At 40.2% G+C, this 24307-nt stretch overlaps 2 protein-coding genes across 4 annotated transcripts in view; one reads left to right on the forward strand and one right to left on the reverse strand.

The window, feature by feature from the left end:
• Positions 1 to 216: 216 nt before the first annotated feature.
• Positions 217 to 24307, reverse strand: part of LOC111322995 (SCY1-like protein 2) — a 37518-nt gene continuing 13427 nt past the window's right edge. For both annotated transcript variants that reach the window (XM_022926246.2, XM_022926245.2), the window contains exons 7-19: positions 15409 to 15525; positions 13258 to 13383; positions 12527 to 12703; positions 12088 to 12210; positions 11614 to 11727; positions 10921 to 11053; positions 10022 to 10140; positions 4597 to 4697; positions 3550 to 3656; positions 2900 to 2997; positions 2585 to 2734; positions 1694 to 2168; positions 217 to 1102 (exon numbers count right to left, since the gene is read on the reverse strand). In XM_022926246.2, the coding sequence (XP_022781981.2) occupies positions 912 to 1102; positions 1694 to 2168; positions 2585 to 2734; positions 2900 to 2997; positions 3550 to 3656; positions 4597 to 4697; positions 10022 to 10140; positions 10921 to 11053; positions 11614 to 11727; positions 12088 to 12210; positions 12527 to 12703; positions 13258 to 13383; positions 15409 to 15525 (2031 nt within the window). In that variant the 3' untranslated portion in view covers positions 217 to 911. The remainder of the gene's footprint in view (positions 1103 to 1693; positions 2169 to 2584; positions 2735 to 2899; positions 2998 to 3549; positions 3657 to 4596; positions 4698 to 10021; positions 10141 to 10920; positions 11054 to 11613; positions 11728 to 12087; positions 12211 to 12526; positions 12704 to 13257; positions 13384 to 15408; positions 15526 to 24307) is intronic.
• LOC111322996 (BTB/POZ domain-containing protein 3) lies at positions 5787 to 8717 on the forward strand. 2 transcript variants are annotated; one of them, XM_088734702.1, is made up of 2 exons: positions 5787 to 6283; positions 6636 to 8717. In XM_088734702.1, the coding sequence occupies exon 2, from the start codon at positions 6642 to 6644 to the stop codon at positions 8028 to 8030; it is 1389 nt and encodes a 462-aa protein (XP_088590828.1). In that variant the 5' UTR covers positions 5787 to 6283; positions 6636 to 6641; the 3' UTR covers positions 8031 to 8717. The 2 variants fall into 2 exon arrangements, with proteins under 2 accessions (XP_088590828.1, XP_022781982.2); XM_022926247.2 differs by having other exon boundaries at positions 5788 to 6283; positions 6424 to 8717.

A 24307-nucleotide genomic window follows, 5' to 3' on the forward strand; every position in this document is an offset into this window, starting at 1 on the left:
CGGTAATGTTAGGTCATTCTGTTCTGTTTCTGTCACCCTGGAAACCATCTCTCCAGGCTCTACTCGGTTGCCTTCCCGGTGTTGACCGTACAACTGGTAGACCCTGGAGACAAGATTGAAAACGAACTGGTACTCACTGGTCTCATCCACGATAACACCTGGGTACGTGTTTGTAATGTGCGACCATCAAGTGACCAAAAATCTTTCCCACAATAATCGCATGTCCATCTTGTTTTATTCTGTATCTTGTCCACAATCTACCTCACGAGTAAATATGAAACATTAACGATTTATGTTCAAATTACATCTTACCAAGAAAAATGTAGCTTTTAAATAGTCGGTAACGAAACATTTGCCAAAGTTAACCGAAACGTAATGTCTCTAACATCAGTGTATTTTATGTATTTTAAGTTGTTGAACCACTGATAAGACAACAAGTAATGCACATGCTATTAAACATTTCACCCTTGGATTAATCATTTAACTTCCAGTATCACACATTATCTGCCAACCAGGTTATGAGTGTCAACACACTGAACAGGTCGAGAGTGTTATCTTGAAGGAAGACAAAATTATCAGGTAGAGGATTTTAGTTTGATCTCACTCGGAGAGTACATGCATAACGTGCTAACCAACCGTATGGGATATATCTTTTTGATCACCAATCTAATAATAGCCCTGTACAGTCAGCGAGCTTTAATTTAGAGTTCCTTGAAAATCATTCTGTAGGGGGGGGGGGGGGGTGGAGGAGTTATCTAAATCTTTTGTAAATAAAGCAGCTTGAAATAGGAGAAGAACTCTATCAGAAGTACAATAATATTTATCTGTCTTCTTTCTGAAGTTTAAGTTAAATGGGGTAAATAAGGGGGGGGGGGGACTACCCATTGCAAACACAAGGCTATCGCGCTTTGTTAACCAAACAGATCTTGCAAGTCATTGCTGTTGTTCATAGGGGTTTGATTCCTTGGGGTCTGGCACTGATACTGCTGGTTCCCCATTCCACCCATCATCGATTGCTGTTGCATCGGAAACATCCCGGACGAGGACGTCATCATACCTCCGCCATACTGTTGTGGTGTCATAGGTCTTACTCCTCTTACACCTAAAACACAGGAACACACGCTTTAAGAAAGGAGAAGCGATGTGTACACTGATTCTTTAAGATTGTTTCATTTTCTCTTGTAGTTGATGGGTCACGCAGAAAGGCAGCTACTGCGTGACGGTCACACAACAGCTACAAAAACAAATGATCATAAAAGTTTGTCATAATGAATTAAACTTTGTCGTGAAAGGGACAATTAAAGTTTTGCTTTCTTTTAGAACAAGTCGATCAAAAATTTTAGAAGACAAATTTCATGTAGATATAATTCAAAATCCACCAAAAAGCGTTTTTCGGTCGATTTGAAAGGGAGAAAGACTGTCAGACAAAAAGGGACAGATCGACAGTCAGTTCAAAATCCACCAAAAAGCGTTTTTCGGCCGATTTGAAAGGGAGAAAGACAGTCAGACAAAAAGGGACAGATCGACAGTCAGAGTTTAAGTTGACAGGCAAAGTGTCACAGTAGTTAAATAGCAAGCGATAAAAAAAACTGTAACCAACACCATTGCCAGAGAGCGAGTGAGAAACTACTTCTATCTTCCAGTTGGGGCTAGTGGAGTTAAAACACCAACTTGCCTCCTAAGAAAAACATACCTGGATTCACAGCAGCCGGCATACCGACTTGCTGTGATTGCAAGGCGTTCATCGAGGGTTTACCCTTATTCTGTAAATGTTCTAATTCAGGAGCAAATAACGAATCCAATGCAGAAGATCCACTCGTGTTGTTTGCTTGATTTCCCGCCGCGCTTCCCGCGGAAGAATAACGTGGCGAGGAACTCGCGGGATTCATCCCGAAAGAGCCCGTCATGGACGTGTTTAGACTTGATAGTCCGGTCATACCAGAGTTCATACTAGACATTCCTGTATAACTGGCCATTCCAGAACCCATTCCGGTATTACCAGTATGAGGCCCTGACATACCGTATGAGGCTGTGGACATTCCCATTGAGGGACTGAACCCTGAGGTACCAGAAAGTTGCGACAAGGATGAAGGGGCCACAGATTGAGAGGGCCGAGAGGTAGCAGGATATGAGGAGCTTGACGTCAAGTTTTTCTTCGACGATGCAGACTACAGACGAAACAAAATGCAAAGTGTCAAAATGTCAGAGAAATTCTGAATATTTTGCAAAATTATTACGCGAGTCTAAATCTCGCTACAAATGCGACGACCAAGATTTAAGACATAAGCATCCATTTTCGTCATATAGGACGTTTTAGAAACTGCTGATCCTTTCAAAAGGCACACCGCGTGTTACACTTTAACCTTGTTAATTAGCAGTGGAGCATCCAAACGAGTTCCTTTCAGCGAGTCATTTTTTGAAGTACCATGCTCGTGACGCAAAAAATAAACGCATTTCTTTACTAAAAAGAAAAAAAAAAGAAACCGCAAAAATGCTGAAATTAGGTGATATTGAGTAACCAAAGGCAGAAGGGCCGGTCAAATGTACAGCTACACATGAACGTTTTCTAGAGACTACTGTTCACCTTTTGTTGTGTCGTTGGGTTTGTTGATCCATCACGGTTCTTCTTCGAAGGTTGCAGCATGGAGAACTCGTCCACGCCCAGTAGGTTTCCGCTCAGAGATGCGCCTTTTGACGAAGGAGGATTTTCCGGCAAACCAAACATTTTGTTGAACTAGAAAAGTTTATAATTCAAAGTTCAAATCTTCCTGTGATATAAAGATATTTGTTGAAGTTCTCAGGACACGTCTTTTTCCATTAATCTTAGTCGATTCACTGGAAGAAAACTGGAAACTAGGCATAAGATAACCGGAAAAAAGTACGAGAGGGTTTTGCTTACTTCGGCGGAACTAGTTGCCCCCATAGAAGTGGATGATGATGATGATGATGATGATGATGACGAAGAATCACCGCCGCCGCCGCCTTTTAACTCTTTGACTTAAAGAAAAAGAAAAAAGAAAAATCATGATATGACTCAATAAACAAAAACAACTTCTTTAAATCTGCATCAAAATCAGCTAGGAATTTCAACATTTGCGCCACTGCAATCATTGTGGCGCACAAGACCTCTTGTCTGCTATTGGGAAAAAAAAAACAGCCTTACGTGAGAAGTAATAATCGTTAAATGAACGCCAGCGGGAGTTACCCTACATTAGAGCTTGCGTGTTGGCAGCGCAGCCTTAAGGAGTTGGACTCCAGGAGACTGTTTCTTTCGAGACTCCGTAACTATACGGGGTCTTTCAAAACCCGATTATTGTTTGATGTGTGGCATTCAAGATCGAGAAATTGACCGTTTTGAAATTGAAACATTTAAAAATATCATAACACGAAACTCAATCAAGTAGTTTTTTAGCTAAGACCTGGTATATCATTACTCAAGAAAAGACTTATAAAATATCACTTCTGGCCCGCAGAGTTAAACAGAAACAGTCCCCTGACCGATGGTAGACAAAGCAGAAGAAAATAAATTGATGATGAGCTGATGAATACCTGCTTGTTCAGCCTCAGTCTTACCACCCATGAGTTTGTCTATTCTGCCCATCAAATCATCCATTTGCTTAGCTTCCTGCACCTCCTCAACGAACTTCAAAGACGATCTGATAACGCGAAAAAGGAACCACAGTTACTGAATAGAAAGAATCACCCCTGTGATGTAAAATTTGAGAGAAAGTGCAAATTGGATGTTCTTGAGGAAATTTATGGGTGGAACCTTAGAAAGAAGGAAACAAGCGAGAAGGAAACAGAGCAACTGCGAAGCCACATCGAACATGCGGCTTCGTAGCGCAGTTGGTTGTAACGCTTAACTAGTATCTAAGAAGCACAGGTTCCGATCCCGTCGAAGCCTCAATTTTTTCAGCCTTCTTTTCTGTAATTTCTTCAATAGCAGCTTACCTGAGACTCAGAGAATCGTTTGTTTTACTTATATTTCATAAGCAAAGTAACAAATAATTTCTTCCATTAAATTATGAACCAAGGAGAAATAACCAAGGCAGGGTGTGAGGATGACAGGATAGGAGAGAAAGAGGAAGTACAGCCTACAAACCTGGCACCAGCTGAAACTGGGGAAGAGAGTAGCGGGGACGGTAAGGATGTAGGCCTAAGGAGAGCAAAGGGGAGGGAAGTAGGATATAGAAGAAGAGAAGATAACATAGAAGGAAGGAAGGAAGGAAGGGGGGAAGGAAGGAAGGAAGGGAGGACGAAAGGGAGGGAAGGAAGGGAGGAAGAAACGAAGGAAGGAGGAAAGGGAGGGAAGGAGGGGAGGAAGAAACGAAGGAAGGAGGAAAGGGAGGGAAGGAGGGAGGGAAGGAAGGGAGGAAGAAACGAAGGAAGGAGGAAAGGGAGGGAAGGAGGGAGGGAAGGAAGGGAGGAAGGAGGGAAGGAAGGAACGAACGAAGGGAAGAATGAAAGGAAGAAAGGGAGAAAGGAAGGAACGAAAGTAGGGAGGAGGGAGGGAGGAGGGAGGGAGGACAAGAAGGAGCAACAAGAAATGAAGGAGCGAGGAATATTGAACAGGGGAATGGATGGGACATCTCTTACTTCGTCTGTTCTTGCATCTTGTTAAGCTGTTCCAGTTTTGTGCGGTGTTCAGTTTCAACGCGTTTCACCATTTCGTTGATGAGTTTCATGTACTGGCCAAACTAGAGGCAAAATAAAACGGAGAAGTTGACAAGACTACCAGTGGTGTGGTACACTAAGAACCAAAGTTCCCCACAGCTCTTTTTTTTAATGGCAAGCCATAAAAAAGTAGCCAGCGAGTAACAAGGGAGTGTCTCAAGGGCACTAGCATCTTTTCCTTAACATCTTAGCAGCTAAAGGGGAGAGTTAACAATCAGATGTTTGGAGTTAAAGGGCTAACAATTCTATTAACTATTCAAAGGCGGTGGAGCGTTTTGAAACGTGGGGGAGGGGAAGGGGGATGGTGTTATCTCTCACTCAGCAAAGCGCATACCCCTACTCAAATTTTCCAAAACGCCATTTGCATTGTGCAAACATCTTTGCAATCCTTACAGTTTCGAGTATGTCCGTAATCGATTTGTGACTTCCTTTAATTTTTTTCCGGCAGTCTAAAATCTTTCTACTTGGCATTCGATGGCGTTCCCACAAACAAAACTAAATCGTGTCTAATTTCCTAGACAGGCAGTCTAGTTTAATGGAGAATTTCTGCACTTGGTAAGCATCTCGAACACAGGTCGGAGGGATTTAAAAAAAAGTTTTAAAACATATTATTTCGTCAAGCGCGATGCTGTTAGGAAGATTTGTGAAAAGATCACGAGATTGAATATTTTGCCAATTTTTATGCTGCGTTGGCGATATTTTCGGCACCAAAACATGGGGGACTGCGTGCCCCCCCCGAACTTATGTTTGAGGGGGCTACGGACCCTCCTGCCCCCCCTCCCCCGCTCGGCCATCTATTCTCTTATTGGGTAGATAGGTCAACTAAGCAAATGAAAAAATTTATTTCAGCTCAAGACAGTTGTCTACTATTTTGTCTTGGTGAAGTAATTGACGCTTCAGAAAAAAATTAGCCGGTGAAAACGCTAACTAATACTTTTGAAGAACACTGATTATATGTTTACATGCGTAGAAAGGAAATGATACTGCCAAGATGGAGTCCTGTTCGATCAAATCTTCCGAATATTTCGAATTTGTCAGATATCTTCAGGGACCTGTTTCTCAAAAATTCTTGTGATTTCCCAGGCCCGAAGCCAAAATCTAAGGAATGTTAGTGTGGGTATTAGCTAAAATTAACTCCATTCTCTTTCGCTACGCAATACTTTCACCGTTTGAATTTCAAAACTATTAGAATCTAGATCTTGCATGTAAACACGGCAACCAAAAAAAGAAATTTTTTAAAAAGCGAGAACCACTTCTACTCTCCAGAAACGGACTCAACATGATGCTGACATGACTTCCTCCGCTGCAATCCACGACAGAAGAGAGTACGCAACTGACTGATTACATAACGGATGGCTGGAAAGAAAACCTGTGTCATGTGTCGTGCGTCACGCTTCCGAATTTAGACAATGAAAAGTTCCAAATGACCCGTGATTATCACTTCCAAATTTAGACTATGAAAAGTCACTGGCATGAGGATCATGTTCGGCCACTTATAAATACTAATGGAAGTCAGTTCCTTTGGGACTCTTAAACTGTGACGGAAGACGACTCGACGTGATTTTTGTTACACGGGAAAAAGCTAGTAATAATAGATAAGGAACGGACGGTAAGTTACTTAGATGCTCTGCATAATTAATGTATAATACCCATTCAAATTGTAAAATAAGTAACATTCCTTTGTCAATTTTTTTAAAAAATCTTACGTCGTTTAAGAGTTAAATACGCAATTCCCCGCTGACTTTTCAGGGAAACATTCGACAAGGAAGTTCAGCGTTAGAGAAAATCAAAGCATTTCGTAATCTGAACCCGTGTCAGACAAAAATACACACATCAAAAGTTGGCAGGCACGATTGAAAGGAACATTAATTTGAAACAACGGACTTTAGAACTAACGAATATAGGATTCAACGTCTCTGAGCCAGCACTTCATGCCAATAAGATATCTTTCTTCACAAAAGGCAAGCATGGCAAGTGAAATAGAAAACGTACGAAGAACAGACGAGCCTCCTACGAGAGCGTCCTTCAGGGAGCGTAACAAATTCATGGTGAATAACAACCTCCTTAGCGATGTCACGTTTATTGTTAAAGACAGCGATGGAGACAAGGAAATTACAGTTTACGCTCACAAATACGTTCTCGCTGTGGGCAGTCCTGTGTTTTTCACCATGTTCTACGGCGCTTTGGCGACTGAAGGAGCTCAAGAGATTCACCTTCCCGACTGCGATGCCGACAGCTTTAAGGAATTCCTCAGTTTTCTCTATTGTGACGAGGTTTGCATCTGCGAAGACACCGTAATACAGTTGTTGTACCTGGCTAAGAAGTATATGGTGCCTTCTCTACACGAAATGGCAAAAAAGAGGCTTCACAGTATGATTAATGCAACAAGTGTATTCGAAATCCTTCCTTTGATTCTCCATCTTGACGAAGACGATCTTGTTGACCAGTGCTGGAAGGTCATCGATATCGACACGGAGCAAGCAATAAATCAGGACTCCTTCTATGAGATCGAAAGAGATTTGCTGGAAAAAGTGCTCGAACGAGACGAGTTAACGATCAGAGAGGTTAACCTTTTTGGTAGGGTATTAGACTGGGCTAAGGTGCGTCAAAATCCTCCAGAGAGCGACGGTAAAGAGAGCAACATTCGTGATATTCTCGGGGAGAAAATAATTCGTCTGTTACGCTTCTCGACAATGTCCTTCAATGAATTTACTTGCCTCGTATCGACCACGGGAGTGCTTAATGAAAAAGAAGTTTCTGCAATCACACAATTCTACCAAGGGTTCTGTCAAGAGATCCCTAAGGAATTTTGCGAGAGTTTCCCCAGGGGGAAAATTTTCAGATGCAATAGATTTTCGAACGTTTCCGATACGGAGGTATTGCCACGCAAGAGAAAATGGAGTTACAAACGAGGATATGAGGACAGCATAAGATTCTCAGTCGAGGCTTCGATCGTTATATGCGGCATACGTCTGTTTGGCTTTGAACGCGCTTCGTACTACGTGGAATTGTCGATTTACCACGCGTCACGGAAGAGCAACAGTTGTCGTCATGACCGTGACGCATGTCACCTACCAAGTTTCTCTACAGCAGGTATTTTTCAAAGCGAGGAAGACAGCACTAGCGAGTATCACGGATTTGATGTCCTTGTTGATCCACCGTTTTACTTGAAACACAATACGGATCTGATAGTGCAAGTTATCATGCAAGGCCCGAAGTCCGATTTTGGTGAAGGAGGCAAGATGTCTCTCGACTGTGAAGGGGTTAGATTCCATTTTGAAAACGAACGTAGCCGTAATGGCACAACAGCGAAAATTGGTCAGTTTGCAGAGATAATATTCAAAACAGATCTGTAAAATAAAGAGCGATGTTCCTCGTTTTGTCAGGAATGCAGGAGGGCAAAAAGTCCGACTTTCGCATGTGGAATCGGACCACAGAACTTCGGATTTCACTGTTGCTCACCATTCCCTCACATGACGGTTTAGTCGTTACAAACAAATGCTTGTCACGAGTGAATGCTCTAGTAATGTTCTAACTTACAAAAGTGTCTCTATATCTCAGTAACAGAGCATGGGCGTACGAAACCCGAAGGAATTTGGTCGTGTCGCATACGGGGATTCAGGTTTATCTTTGTTCCACGCTCGTGACAAAATGAGTTACATCTTTATTCCACGACCAAGCACAAAACAATGCAGTTTCGCTATTTCCGGTCCATCGTTCATGACTTCCGATAGCTCGAAACTGTTTCGATTTTACCTGTAGGTTCGTAACTGGACTGTGTACTTATAAAATATAATTGTTTAGTGCTCTCCGTGTGGTCAGTGGACTATGAGTCTACTGGAAGGATGGGAGACAATGCTGCGTTGTAATAGATGGTAGGCAGCATATTTATTTTGAAGTATTTATAACTAACTTGACCAGTCTTTTTAATCTTATCTACGTAAAAAGGAAACAGCTCAATTCAGGAAATAATTTAATTTGTCCAAACAAATGCTAATAGTTCATTCTATCTCAGAACTTAATAAAATAGTCTTTAAAAAATATGTAACAAATATGTTTCAATCATTGCCATCCGAGTTGTATCTGACCCCGAACGAGAAAAATGTCAATAAAAATCGTACCCGTTCGAATTTCGGATAATTATAAAGATAGGTTAAGCAACTTCATGGCCGTGGTTCGCTTAAAATAGCAAGACACAAGTCAGAGACAATTCGCTTCGCTTGACATAAAGAATTATTATGAAAATTATTATCCTCTATGGCAGAATTTTCTCGTCGGAACAAGTCGCGCAAATTCAAACTGAATTTAAAATATGATCACAGTAATAAAATGCTTCGTATAGACTTGGATGTTGTACACACAAAACAGCCTGATACGCAGAGAGATTTGTGGCAGAGAGTTGTCCCTTGGTGCGTTCCAGCCTCCGTTGAAAGTTCCGCAAAAACTGTTAGAGCGCGTAGTAATCCAATCTTGCAAGAGTAGTTTTTCGAAGAGACGTCTTACACGCCAAAAATAGTAACAAGGAAGTGACAGTGTTTACGTAGAAGGAGGTGACGAATACAGGAAGTTCTGTATTCGACATAATCCTTCCTGACTACTCTAACGACAGTTTCGAAGGAGTTTCAGTTTGTAAATGGATACTGTAAGTATTCTGATCCGCGTTCTTTTCTTACAAATTTACAATACAAGGAAGAAAAAAAGTTACAAAACAGGAATGAAGATCTCGGTGCGAAGTTCAAGAAGTCAGAGGGAAAATATACGCGCAGTTCTAGGTCAAACTAAACACTAGAATCACGGCGATACAAGGTCTTCGCCTGACTTGAGAAAATGACTTGGTTTAACAGGTTCTCTCTCTATAGGAGACTGGAAAATGCATGCAAGACAAAATCTAACATGAGGTAGATATCATACTCGTCCCAACGCAGACCACCGTCAGAGCATGCCCACGACGTAGTGTTTCACACGCACAGGGTTGGGGGGGGGGGGGGAGTGTCACATGAGCAATTCACAAAAGCCTTCACCCTTCCAACGCCACCTTAAGCCGTAAAAAAGAAAATTCTAGATGCGCGAATACCCCTGACCTAAATACACATCAACGTACCGCTCACTGAACAAATAAACAGTTGAACAGAACAGTGAGGATTGAAATGCGCTATACGGCTGTATAGCACAAGTCATTTAATCGTCAGAAGAAGACATGCAATCAATAGATCCAATATCCAGAAGGAAAAAAAGCTGAAGTACGCAGTCGAATTTCGTCACTTACGCAAGTTAAAGAAGTAAGTACATCGTGAGACAAACACTTATAATACTTCTTCGTCAAAGGGTATTGGACTGTTTGTTTTACCTGTAAGAGATTGAGTCCCGGCTCCACTGCTAAGGGGAAGAGAAACGGAATAGCTTTTGTCGCCAAGTAATCCTTGTCCATACCAAGCTTCTTATGAAGCATGGTTTGCTTGAAGATTCCTGCAAACAAAAACAAAAGCTGCACTTCAAATGACAATTCAAAAGATTGGCATATAAAACGACTTTTATCGCGCGGTTATAAGCGGACGCCCGCTTAAGACAAACGCGAAAGCGATTCACGGCTGAGGAAAGAACGCGCGACTCGTCCGATTCTTCTCACCCATACACTCCTCACCCGCTTCGCGCTTACCTCCGTCCCCCGCCCCCCCCCCCCCAAAAAAAAGAGAAGCGCCTTAAAAGAGGAAACATTCTTGTGTATTTCCTAAAGCGACGTTCTATCCCTATCGAAGTTTCAGGATCATCTCTCTTTCAAGAAAACATGAACACATTACGCCTATTCTAATAAATCTTCACTGGCTTCCGATACATTATCGTATTGTGTTTAAAATTCTACTCATCACGTGCAAAGCTCTCAACAATCTTGCACCATCGTACATTCGTGATCTACTCACACCTTACGTTCCAGCTCGTCAACTGTGTTCATCATCTAAAAACATCCTGGTGATTCCTCATTTTAATTTGAAGACACACGGTGCAAGATCTTTTTCTGTAGCTGTCCCCACACTCTGGAACACTTTGCCGTCCTCAGTGTCCGTTTTTAAAAACAAACTCAAAACTTTTCTTTTTAAAAAAGCGTTTTTCTAATTTTACAATTGTGTCACTTGTTAAGCGCTTTTGAACTTTGAGGAAACTAGCGCTATATAAATACTTTAATATTATTATTATTATTATTATTATTATTATTATTATTATTATTATTATTATTATTATTATTATTACCCAAGATGGCCATCAGTGTGGGTGGTTCTCTGGAAGGAATCTGGTTCATCAGCGGCAGTATGTCATCCAGGACAGCGTATTTATCTAAATGCTCCAACATCTTACCCAAGCACACAAGCCCGTTCACTCGAATCTAAAAAGACAAAATCCCAATTGTAGCGTTGAAAGACATCCGGGATTGAATTAGGTTTGTTTTCTTGCCCTTTGTGCGAGTTCAAGTGAACCAGCGGCAAATTTTCCACCAATCAGATGCAAGACTTAAACCAATCGCGATTTGGTTGCCCGCGTTTCCCCCGCGCTTGGATCTAGAAAACTCGCGTCAACTTCTCAACCAATCAGAAACAAGCCTGAAACCAATCGCACCTTGGTCTCCCGCGTTTTCTCGCGGTTGGAATTAGAAAACCCGCGCCAGCTTCTCAACCAATCAGAAACAAGCCTGAAACCAATCGCGACTTGGTCAACCGCGCTTGGGGTCTAGAAAACTCGCGTCAGGCTGGACAGGCAAGGACAATAACCAAAAACAAATGCAACCTTAATGTAAGGCCAGATTCGGTAATTGAACCCGGTGCTACAGCGGTGAGACTCGGACAACCCACGACTGCGCCAATCCGGCTCCCAAACCGACATGACCTTCTCTTGTGAGGAAACGAGAGCGGTTAGTTACAAAGAAGTTTTCAGTTACTCTTCCCTTACACTCAAAGATGTAGTCTTCAGAATGAGGTTCTTGATGCGTGGAATGATGGAGTTTTTCATGGCGGAGTACTCAATCATGTTTGAAAATGAAGGAATGATGCTTAGAACCATTTCCTATAATCAGAGAAAAAGAATCTATTTAGAAAAGTGCACATCTGCGAGATAAAAGTACAAGTTTGAGCTGTACGAGAGTTTTCCTATAAAGGCCTGTATATACCGACAATAAAAGCTAGTGTGGCCATTTTCTGACAAATTAAAACATAGGTGTTATCAGCTGAAAGTACATGGGTATAGAGCGTATTTTGATTGAATGTCGAAAATAATCCAACGCTGCATTGGTTTAGCTTCACTTCGCTATGTAATTGGTCGAAAAAAATTGCGTTACTTCATTGATCAATCACACGCAAAACTAACACTAATCGCAATCGCGACTCAGCCAATAGCGTTTTCGAGCGCTTCAGGTGCGTTCTTTACCTGTAGTTGTTCTGCGGGAGCTTCAAGAGCCTTACAGACCATGGGAAGCACGTGATCTCTAACATCATCCTTGGGTGTTTTTGCCAAGAGTATGTCCATTTTCTTGAGAAATATGATGACAACCTGCAGAGGAGGCAAAGAGAGAGTTGATGTGAGTAACTTGTAAATGACATTGGCCGATAAATTTTTCTAGAAAAAGATGTTTTTTGTCTGATCACGAGCGAGGGAAGAAGACAAAGTTCTGAGTCTCAAAAGAACTTGAACCTCAAACGTTCGAGTTCCGCGCTCTGATGCTCTACCACTGAACGACAGAAACTCGCTAAGGTGAGGCAGTCAGTAAAAGGTCGATCATTTTTCTCATAACCTGTTTAGTAGATAGGAGATTCAAATGGTTACGAGAAGTTAAATGTTAATCAGCGCTGTAAAGAAAAGAACTAACCTGAACAGGCTCCTGTATCTTGAAAACAGGTTTTAACTCTGGGAGAATCAGATCTACATATTCTTGAGAGGTGCAATCTTCGGCGATCAGCAGCACATTAGGCAGAGCAAATGGAACCATCTGATGATTACTAAACTCTGAGCATAACTGTGGCAAAACTCTTTGTATAACAACACGCTGATGATAAAACACAAACAATGGAAATCAACTACAACCCTGAGCCCACAATGTGAAACCACTTTTAACACTTCAAACCCTAACACCAGTGTCCATATTCTCCATACTGTTCTCTATACATTTCCTCAGGTGCTGACAAGGAGAATTTGCTTAACAATCAAGAGTGTCTTTAGTTGGGGATCATTTCCTTTATTCGTGTGGCCTTACTGTGTGATTCAGCGGCATTACTGAAAGGAGCAAGTGGATGCACGTCAGCTAGTCACTCCCCCTTAAGGCTAAAGGGTTAAAGAGCACAGACAGGGGATTGGGACCCAGAGAAACCAAGAACAAAACCAATCAGTGGCTGGGTGGGAGACTCAAACTTGAAACGACCAGATCACAAGTCCAGCAAAGTGCTTCCTAAAACTCCGCATGCTTTGAACGCAAGGTGGAATTTGGTGGATTTACCATCAGTCCAAAATACCTGGTAGGCTGTTCATAACACCACAAGAACAAAACAAAACAAAACAAAAAAAAAAAACAAGGAAAGATTAGGAATTTAGTAATGAATTTACCTTTGGTAGCTTTGACATGACTTTATAAAGTCCCCTGAAGAACTGTGACTTTGCCATGTCGTCACGCTGCACTAAAGAGTCTAGGTACTGTAATGTCATAGCTGCAACATTTTCGAAGAATGAAATCTGACAGGTACATAGAAAAGAAAACGGTTAAAATTCAGCTCTGATTATCAGTATCATATATAACCCTTTCACTATCAGTATTCCATTAGTAAATCTCATTTCTATAAATCTGCCATGCAGTTGATGTTAGTTTGGAAAATTTGGTTTTGGATTAACATATGATCTCCTAGTTGATTCTTTTGTAACTCTCATCACTTGCCTGCTTGGTACTGTATTGATACTGTAAGGAGAAATTCTGTCTTAGTCACACATGGGAGTGAAATGGTTAAAAGTGATACTCCAAAAGCCAGAACCAGATGATAATTTGAGAACATAGAAGATGAACGATAGATGAACGATTGATCGAGTAAATTCATCGTGTCTTTAAATTTGACAACAAATGAACAGAAAACCAAGATGTTAAGTGACAGTTATAGTTTATACCGAAATATATAACTGTCACTTAACACCTTGGTTTTATGTTCACTTGTTGTCATATTTAAAGACACGTTGAATTTACTCAATCCATCGTTCATCTTTTAAAGTGATACTATCCTTCACATCTCAACTCCCAAGGTCAATTGTTAATTCTTTCTTTTCACTGCTACACATTTGCCTGTACATTAGTTAAAACACGAACTTGGTTTTTAGATCGAGATAACTTCTACCTGATAAGATGGAGTATTCTCATTACCTATTTGTTGAATAATGTATCAGGGGCGCAGCCAGGATTTTTTAAAGGGGGGGGGGGGTCACAGAGGCTACTCACCAGATTGTCATGTCGACCTCCACGCCGTGCATGTTTTACTTGTTACAGTTTTGGGATGAGCAGTGAGAGTATAGTGGGCAGGCTAAGATATTGTCATAGCGTTTTCACCACCCGAATATTGTAGGTTGTTTGCTCAAAAGAAGGCCTACCAACAGGGGGTCACGGGCACCCCAGGCCCCCCCTGGCTACGCCCTTGTATATGGATATTATAAGGAGAAGTTACAAGTTAATCACTTCTGGGAGTTAAAGGGCTAAATATCCTGCTCATCTCCAGATAGCATACACAACATAGAATGTACATCACAGTCTAGATTTTATAAAAAAGAAAAAAAAAAAAAAAAAAGGCAGCTCACATGACTGGCTGGAATAGACGCTAATCTAAATTTTCTTAAACCATGCCACAATGCAAAATGTGGTTTAAAATGTGCAACATCTATCTTTCTCATTCAACAAATTGTTAGTCAATCATAGTCAGTCATTTGATCATGTAGTGTGATCTTCCAGTTGAGGGTTACTGTCCTAAAAGAAATTATTATCCGTGCAACTGCTTGATGCTTGAACAACCTGAGGTTGAGGTTATCAGAGTCGAGTGAGATGACCTTTATTAGCTGTGTGTTAAAAGCCTTGTTTGTGAGAACAGGTAACATTACTGTAGTCGAAATCCACAAACCAAGATATTCGCACTTTTACTAGCGATTCGCTTAAGGCAAATGTACATAAACGAGCTAAATATACAGAACAGGAAAGCAAAACGAAATACAAATTAAATAAAACAGGCAAAACGACGGACAAATTAACGAAACTTACAAGATTATGCGGCGACTACGACGACTAAAACATAATGACAACGGCGACAAGAAAACTACGGTAGAAGAAGCTATGCCAAACAATAGAAACAATGCATAAAAAATGAACACGAAAATATGAAATGTGACGTGACCAAAAATGACTGGCGAACCTGATAAAATAACAAATATACACGGAACGACTGAAAATGGAAAAACAATGTACAAAAGGCGTGAAGGCAAAACGAAGGTGAGGCGCCGTGACTATAATTACATACATGTAACCATTGAGTAACTGCTTTTAACTCAGGAGTAACATTTAACCATGTTGTCTGATCGTCATGGTGGTGTTGTTCTGAGAAGGAATGTTGTTGGTAGTAGTGACTTACGTTTTGACAATCTTGGTAGAAGTCACCATCAACTCACCGTGACAAAATTTGCAGGTTAATGCAACATTCTCATTTCTTTATTAGCATTGTATTTGTAACATACCTTACACATCATGTGAACATCTGGACGGACTGTACCAGTGATGCTCAGTAAACTTCTAACATGCTCTTGTAACTCTTTCGGAACAGAACCAAGAGGTGTGGAGTTGTTCCTTGACATCTACAACGAAGCACATTTCACAATAATGACTTATTTCCCATACTGCTTTTACTTGTAAACGGTTATTCCACAAAAGTTTTGTGAACGTAAGCCTCTTAATTTTGACAAAAAAATTGGCTCAAAATACCAGGTATAAGACTCATCCAGCCATAATTGTATCAATAACAAAACGCTCAAATTTGAGTGGTTCTTAACAGCCCTAATCCGTGGCTTAATTGATTGTTTCAAGTCCAGACTGTTTGATTCCATCTTTCACAGTGTAGGTAACCTAATTTTACAGTTAAATACATTTCATACAAGAACCTAATGGCGAGCGGTGTGCGCACTCCGATTGCATTGCACTGTGGTAGCGTTACTTTCAATATGGCGGTAAAAGCGGCAGATCAATTTTGACTGAACATTCCGTAAAAGTCAGGCCGTTTCTTTTTCCTTTCACTATAGGTAAATATAGTTTGATATATGTAGAAGTATTTCTTGTAAGTGTTTGTCGCGCATTCTATCGTTCTCAAGGACAAACACAAGCACTGTTCTTTTAGCATGTAATTTGAGACCGGTTTTCGAGAAGGTCAAATTCGTTGTACGTCGTAGTTTGAAGCCTTTCAAAGATGTGTATGGTCACTTTAATCCTTCTCCAAAAGCTCTGACCAAACGCTCTCAAACGCGCTTCAACGGTAAAAATGTTTTAAGTATTTTAGGTGATAGTGTTCGAGACCTGTTTTGGCAGTGAAAAGGCCCATCGTTGCGTTTAGTGTGTTGCGTTACATAGCGTTAATACTGCAAGAACATTTACTATATGTACTCACTCGTGTTGTAATTCTACTTTCTTAAGTGAAGGCAAATTAACTAATCGCGAGTGTTGTGTGGTAAAGCTTCTATCTTGATCACCGAATGAAGGATGGTTTAATTAGAACAAGGAAAAGAGTCGCTTGATCCACGACGACACGCCGGTAAGCCGGAAAGCAAAAGGCACTCGACCGTTGAAAGGCGTTGATAGGCCTGTGCTTCTCCTTGCATTCGCTAGCCCTTTTAAGAGTCACTGTCAGTAAAAATCAGATATGATCATCAAAATCGCGGACACAGCCAAGAATCGATTTCGCTCATACTTTCTATATTAATAGACCCTTGTATCAAAGTAACCAAAACAGGGTTAGTTTTTTCTAATCTTTATTTTTTTAAGAGTAATTAAATAAAAACGGTCGAGTGCGGATCGAGCCAAATCTCGATATTCGAAATATCGAAATTCTGTCATATTTATGGCTTGCTAGCGTAAGTCGAAAATGATCTGTGAATTTTCCTTTGCACTAACATCATAGTTAGGGCCTTGAACAATTCATTGATGGCATGAAAAGCAGATATGTTCTCATTATAAATATTTTATAAATTTTTTTCTCGATGACACCCTGCGGCTGTTTTTCAACAGCTCTATGGTACCCTAAAACAACTGCCAAAAACGCTTGCTGGTACGCGAAGAACCCATTAACTATATTGCAGATACAGTTTAAGGATAGCCGTTCTCAAATATACTTTTAATTTTTTGGGATAATTTTTGGTTTTGCAGTAACCCTTGTTTGAAGTATGCTTATTTTCGAGATTTGCTGCAGCCGCCATATTGAAGTTTCAACCAACTTGACCATCTAGAAACAATTGATCGCATGTCGAAAAGTACATTATAAGTTAAAATCTGGTAAGCTAACTTAAGATAAGACTTAGTTTCTGTTTCTTATCTAGAAAATTAATTAAATTGGTGGTAGACTCCGGCAGATTTTTGCTTGTTGTCAGTTTGTTTACACAAGATATTTGGTGACTACTGTGCCAAAAAGGTGCGTTTTGTTGATACCTTCGGTTTTGGTTGCAAATCTTCTTTCTGGGCATTTCAGTTATTAGTTTTACTTTTCAGAATGTACAATCTACGAAAACTCCGGCTTTTCCATGACAAACACTGATCAAATAATAATTAATTTAAACTATGTAGCGTGTTAAACAACCTGTGTCTATAATGTATCCGTCGGCAGACTGTCGGCGCGCATGTCTGACGACAGAGCTACCGATATTTAATTGAACATTATAATAGTTATAGTAGTTGGGGATTTCTTCCGTATCACATATTTTATATATAAATCGGGTTAGAAGGGACGGTTAATTAACGATGAATTGTGCATCATCGTAGTTATAGTAGTTGGAGATTTCTAATTGCGCATTTTCGGGTTGGAAGGGGTGGGTCATAAATCATAAATTGTAAAGATTACGATTTTCATTCTGTTGTTACATGTTATAACATATTTTTTAGTATTAAGCACGTGCACGTTCTTACGAGTTTTGTCGAAAGCTCTTTTGTGTTCAACGTGAATAAATAAACTTGCATACTTACTTCCTTACGCTTTTCCAAAGATCAGTATCACTAGCATGAGGAAGTTCGCTGATTTAAACCTTAATAGTATTTTAAAAAGCAGGATATGTCCAAGTTTTATTCATTTAGTTATGTGTGCAAGGTTTATCTGAACGAACGAGTAATCGTACGTATCCTACGTATCCTACTCCAGTAACAGTTCTTTTCGTCTGCTTGCGTGACACTGTGAAGTGTGAATTCTGGAGCTCTCAATTTCACATGATTTTCTCTGAGAACTTTTCAGAAAATTGTCTCATAACATCGCGTCATTAAAACAATAAACCTTTCTGAAGCAGAGCTTGTACGTTTTCATTGATAGTCGGGAGAATGTGGACCTGATCCAAGATGGGAAAAATCAATCTCGTCAGGGACTCCCCCTCGTATCTTGCAACAGGAATATTACATGCCATGAAAAAACAGTTGAAGATTATTGGATGTGACACGGAAATTGAGCTTATTTTAGCAAGGAGCACTCTCTGATGTTTTCGTAGTACCACGCTTTGCCTGTTCAAGCGTCAGCAGTGTTACAAACATTCCCAGACACTGTAGAACAAATGATGGCCATGTTCTTGTCATGGCAAGGGTTATTGTAACAACCTTTTATGAAATTCCAAAGGAACAAATAAGCGAGGTTCTGAAAAAACTATTTGCGCGCGTGCAAAAAAAAATTAAGGCGATCTGCTAAATAATACTTCCATAATATCTCTTCCTTATTTTCTGATGAAGAGTCGCTTTAATTTTGTTGATGAAAAAGTCTGCGTGAGAATCTAATCTATCTCACACTAAGGGTGTTTTCAGGTTACCATGTTGCATGGTAATTTACTGTCACAGAAAACGACCACCAAGCAGTGAATATCGTTTACACCATAATCTACGTTAATGTCAACTGATAAAAAGGACAGCAGTATTGAAACTTATTTAAACAGAGTTCAAACTTTAGGTACTGGAAATTGCTGGAAACCAGTGCAAGCTATGGCGCTTGATGAGAAGAGTCTATTTATTCACATTTCTGTTTGTTTTTATCAAATTTTGTTCCCAAAGGGGCCAGCCATTACCCCCACGCGGGATGGTTGAACGGTTTGGACAGAGTTTTGCACCCGGCCGTGTCCACTTTCACCCTGTTCGGATCTTGTAGATGGGAAGTTGGAACACGGATGAAGTGTATTTCACCTGCGAGAACACGGAAAATCGTCATTCGTGCAAAATACGATGCTTAGCAGTCAATTCTTTTTTATTCCATTTGCTTTTTTATATAGAACCAAAACGAATTTGGCTGGTTTATATAAGCTATTCAAAAGTTATTAGTTTAAGCATATCTGGCAGTTGAATATTATTCAAACGCTAATAGTATCAAGCAATATAATTCTCCCTACACGAGCTATAATTTATTTCCAGTTTATAACCTTACGTGACCTCACTAATGTCAGATCAGGAGCCACGCCACCAAGAATGTTCGAAAAATGGAAAAGACACGGTAAAACTGACGTTAAAGTGTGGGCTTTTATGGTACACTGTCAAAGTAAGAAAATAAATGGGTTTACATGGAAAGGAAGTTGCTTTATGGTGATTTATTTTTGTTCAAATTCAAACTGCCAAAAATCCCAACTACGTCAGTGTCCACGTCTATGATTAATTGGCAATATGTTGCTCATTACGTGATATTCTTGTTGCTTGTCGAGAGATAGGTAGCCTACCTGAGCAGGTCAAGCAAAAAGCAAATCTTTGGGACTATAACATTCAACTTTAGAATGTCACTACGTTTAAAAAAAATTTGGGTTCATTCTTTGCACGCAGTTAATATGTGGGTCTTTTTAAAATTACTTCTCCCAACATTAAAAAGAGTGCAGTCACGGCTTCGGTAACGCCCGTTATTCAATTGCGTGACAGATCAGTCAAGTGATCGAACCGCGTTGAACGGTCCTCGATTGTTGCAATGTATCAGGTGTTTTTATTTCTACCAGCGCAACACCCAAAAGTGTTCTGATAAGAAACGTCACCAACACGAAGCCGACTTACTTAGCAAAGGTCGCTTGTGAAAAGGAGAAAGCAGAATTTAGCACGAAACAAACTAACATGTCATGACGAGCCAAACACTTTTAAGAAGACGAGGTCAAGAGGTGAGTCAGCAGATTTTGTAAACGTTTCTCGACCCATTTCAGTTAAGTGTACCTCTACATTTTGCTCTGGTGCATATCTAACTTATTCCATTGATTTTGCTTCGCTTAACAATTTAGAGGAGCTTCACATTGGAAACTTTTAACTGCAAACATGTGAAGTGTTAATTATTTCAAAATGGCGGATATTGAAAATTGGCTTACTTCAGGAATGTCTTGTTGTACAGATACAAAAGATCCCAGGGAAATAAAACGGTAGAAAGTTGAAGCTATCCTTGAACATAGCTCAGGAGATTTCCTGGTCGATTTTATTGCATACCGCGGGCATTTTTGGCACGTTTGTTTGAAGTACCAACGAATCTATTTCAGAGCAGCTGTAGGTGCACTTGAAAAAAAAAAATTTTATTTTTAAGGAAAGGTTATGAGTTGGTTGCGCTACCAATCAACTGCAGAAGCATCAGACGAATAGGATTAGCGTGAAACTAATTTAAAACTTACAATGAACTGACTCGACAGCGCCACGAATTATGACAATTTCAAAGGTTTTGTTCAAGAAAATATTGTGAACCGTTTCAAGTAGATTTCTCCTATACAAGCGAGAATTTTAACAAACGGACATTGCTGTCATATGTATGGGACTAAAGCCTACCAATGAAAAAAGTATGAACGAAATTGAATTTTGAGCTGTGTCCGCGATTTCTTTGATTTTTGCTGACATTTACTCTTAAATCTTCTACCCTCAAAGTTTAGCTCTTATAAGGATATCTCTTGATGACTTTCCTTTGCGATGTGATAATAAGGGTCAGTTTAAAGGTGTCATTTCCCCATCTGTATGTTGTTCAGGTTTGGCAAAGCCGGATGAGATTCTATGGAACGCCATAACTGTCTTATGATATTTTGTTTTCTTATCCGTGGTGCTTTTCTTATCATGTTGCAAATGCACCGAATATAATGCTGTATGAACCGAATCGCTGAGCACCGAGTAGCAAGTTGTTTGCACCGAGTAGCAAGATGTTCGCACCAAACCAGATACTAAACTGACCACAAATCAGGTGCAAACTGATTACTTAAAAAGCACAGAGCATGGCAAATTATTCACCGAATATAAAGAAAGCTGCACCACTAAAATTGATCCAAGCACCGAGTATAAAGCGGTTAGCAGTGATTATAAGGGCTTTCACACCAGGTATAATGTGGAAATTACCGAGTGCCTTGGATAAAGAGCCGAGTATAAGGTGATTGGCACCGATTATAGCAACCAGACCACCGAATATCATAATACAAGCACCGAAAATGATAAGAAAAGCACCACGGATAAGAAAACAAAATATCATAAGACAGTTATGGCGTTCCATAGTATGGCGTTCCATAAGATTGTGTTACAAAGGAAATATTTTCTTCTGTACGCGCGCTGTTTTCTTTGTTTTAAAGTATACTTTCTCTCTTGCAGAAATAACTCCAGAGATACGTTTCTCAAAACCCTCCTCTAGGTTTCCTCTATTCTCGAAGCACATTTTGAAACTGTACGTTTTTACTAAACGTGGAGCGAGACAAATTCGTCCTAAGGAGGCGTGGGGCATCTCCTTTTACAAATCCCGTATTTACGCTTAGTGGAAAAAGTTCGTGTATAATAGGAGCTCTGTCTCTTTAATATGCGTTTGCGTTTCAAAGGTCAATTCCCTGTCAAATAACTTGCATCTAGGAAAATAGTTTCTGACTTTGATATCATTCATCCCGCCATCGGCTGAGTGTAACTGTTCCCATTTCTGTCTTAGGCAGATTGCAGTTTCGAATCTTTCTGAATAACGTCGGTTGCCTCCTGAGAACGAATTCGTCACGGAGGAATGACAGTCGCGCAGGTCTGTCAAACTTTCGAAGGAAAGGCAACAGACAGTGAATCCCCATTACAATCCACGTATATTCCGGCACGCCACCTCGCTGCTACCATAGTTAATTGTTCGCTCTATTAACTAGGCTGCCACCAAAGAATTTTACTCAAACGCGTCAAGATGCAAACGACTCACTTTTTATAGATACAAACTCATCGAATGAAGCCTTACACTGTAAAAAGTAAAACATTTTACTTTTTACTGCATTGTAAGGGTTTATTCGATTAGTTTGTATACATTTCAACAATGCTGCTGAAGGACATGAACAATTATAGACTCACATTTTGTTTTACGACCATGATGCAACGCAATCAGAGTGTGCACACTGCCCTGGTTCTCAACGGTTAATTAACGGCTAAGTTTATAATAATGTATACTGACTTGGTTTGTGGCCAAGTTTTTGTTATGTTTGTAGACTGCGTTTGTTGCAAGATTCGCCGTTATCTAAACTCTCCTCCCAAGTTCGTAATATTAATGATAACATAAAAGATGTGCATTTACCAAGACTAGCCTTAGACACCCCTCCCTTCGTTTTGATAGTCTCCCCTACCCTACCCGTGCAATCTGAAGGCACGTACGTTAGTACGCTCGGTCAGTCACATGACAACCAAACGAAAAGAGGTTGACCATGTTCCATGGGTATGAGGCTCTGCCCCACGCGCGTGGGAGCCCCGCCGTCACGGTTTTGTTAAGGTGGCTCGTACTAGTTTCCTCGCGCGGGGAACAGATCATTCTTGCGTCACGCGCGAGAGAAACGTGTGAAAGTACGCGAGATTAAAAGGCGAAAATTTAAAACAAAGATGGCGGCGCGAGGATTTTTTTTTCTACTTTTGTGAGCAGTTCACCTAAGAGTGTGTATTTGATGTGTTAAGCGGTCACTGTGAATGCAGGAGATAGATAAAAGACAAAAAGACGATTTTCGGAGAAGTAAAGGTTGCTTTACTTCACATCTAAAAGAAATAATAAACCGATATGAACTCTTGCGACGGCGAAAAAAGAAGAACTCCAGTGAAGGATAATCTACCTGAAGTGGAAGAAGACTTTGAAACTTCAAGGAAAATAATATGATGTAGCCAGAAGTCGTGTGTAGGATTTTTAAGATGAGCCCGGGAGGCTGTCTTTGACAGCTGTTTAATGATTTTCTTAGCAGTAAACGCCTGTAAACATCAGATCGAAGGCGCTCGCTCGAGTACACGCAATTGTCAGCGGTAGCTATAACAGATCATGAGCAAGTGTCGATCTTATAGAATCCAAATTTTTAAACACGCGAGAACGCGCGTGGAAATTGGTAAACTCACGAAAGCTATTGCATGAAAACAAGTCCAGTAACCCCTTCTCTTTATTGTTCCAATATGATAATAACATCGAAAGGAATCATCAGAAAAAAAGCTAGAAAATTCTACGGAAGGAAATTTGCGATGTGTGAAAATTGCCTTTTTCCTCGATTTTCTGAAACTCCGCTCAATAGAATTTTTTAAAAATCTTTGTGCATTTTCCTTTTCAAGTGCCAAAAGCAATCCCTGAAAAAAATCACGGGGTCACAAGGTTAGTTTTCGAATTATTTCAGCCGCAAGCTAAAAAATGCGTCTGAATAAGCCTATGAAAGCATTGCCATGGAAACTGCTAGTGACGAAATGACACCTACTTTTGGATAACCAATGATTGTATAATTCAACTCCGTAAAAGTGTTCAACTGGCCTTGGTCAGTCTTTCTGTTGTTTTTTTTCAAAGTTACAAACCATCAAAAAGATGAAAACCGGTACGAGCCACCTTAATTTAGTCGATTTTGCCAATGTTTACGCGGGACAAACTTTGTTGGCAGCGAGTCTGAAAATTTGTCGGCTTCGAAGAACTGTCAAGTCGCGAGAAACCATTCGCACTTATAGTGTCGGTGACGACAGAAAATTTGTCGCTAGTGCGGATAGGCCCAAAATATTCATTCACTGCGTTGAAACATAAATCTCAATCACTTTTCTTTTTTTAACTGCGTTGAAACATAAATCTCAATCACTTTTCAAGGGGTCTGAAGTCTCGAGGTCTGAAGCTTCGAGAGCATGGGTTTTAAATGCATAACAGAAAGTTGGAATATCTGAAATTGGACTCACAATAAGTTGTACAATTTTATACATTGAGCAACAAAGACATCTGTAACTGTGAACTAGAAGCTCTCAGAACATGTACAACTAATCGAGTGAGCTAACCATTTCACATTTCATTACTATTGGCTTCAAAAGAAGTCTCTAGTGACAGAAAAACAATAGAAACTGTGAACAAGAAGCCACAAAGTTCCTTTACCTATGTTTTAACTATGTTGAAAGGTAATCAAAGAAACTGTAACCTAGAGAATAGCAACCTTTTACTAAAATACATGTTCAGTAAAAAGGACTAGCTTG

The sequence above is a fragment of the Stylophora pistillata genome, chromosome 10 (genome assembly GCF_964205215.1).
Source record: "Stylophora pistillata chromosome 10, jaStyPist1.2, whole genome shotgun sequence".
Taxonomy (NCBI): domain Eukaryota; kingdom Metazoa; phylum Cnidaria; class Anthozoa; order Scleractinia; family Pocilloporidae; genus Stylophora; species Stylophora pistillata.

Coding starts and splice junctions, on each gene's coding strand:
- LOC111322996 (XM_022926247.2), top strand. CDS start 6,606: ATGCCAATAAGATATCTTTCTTCACAAAAGGCAAGCATGGCAAGTGAA.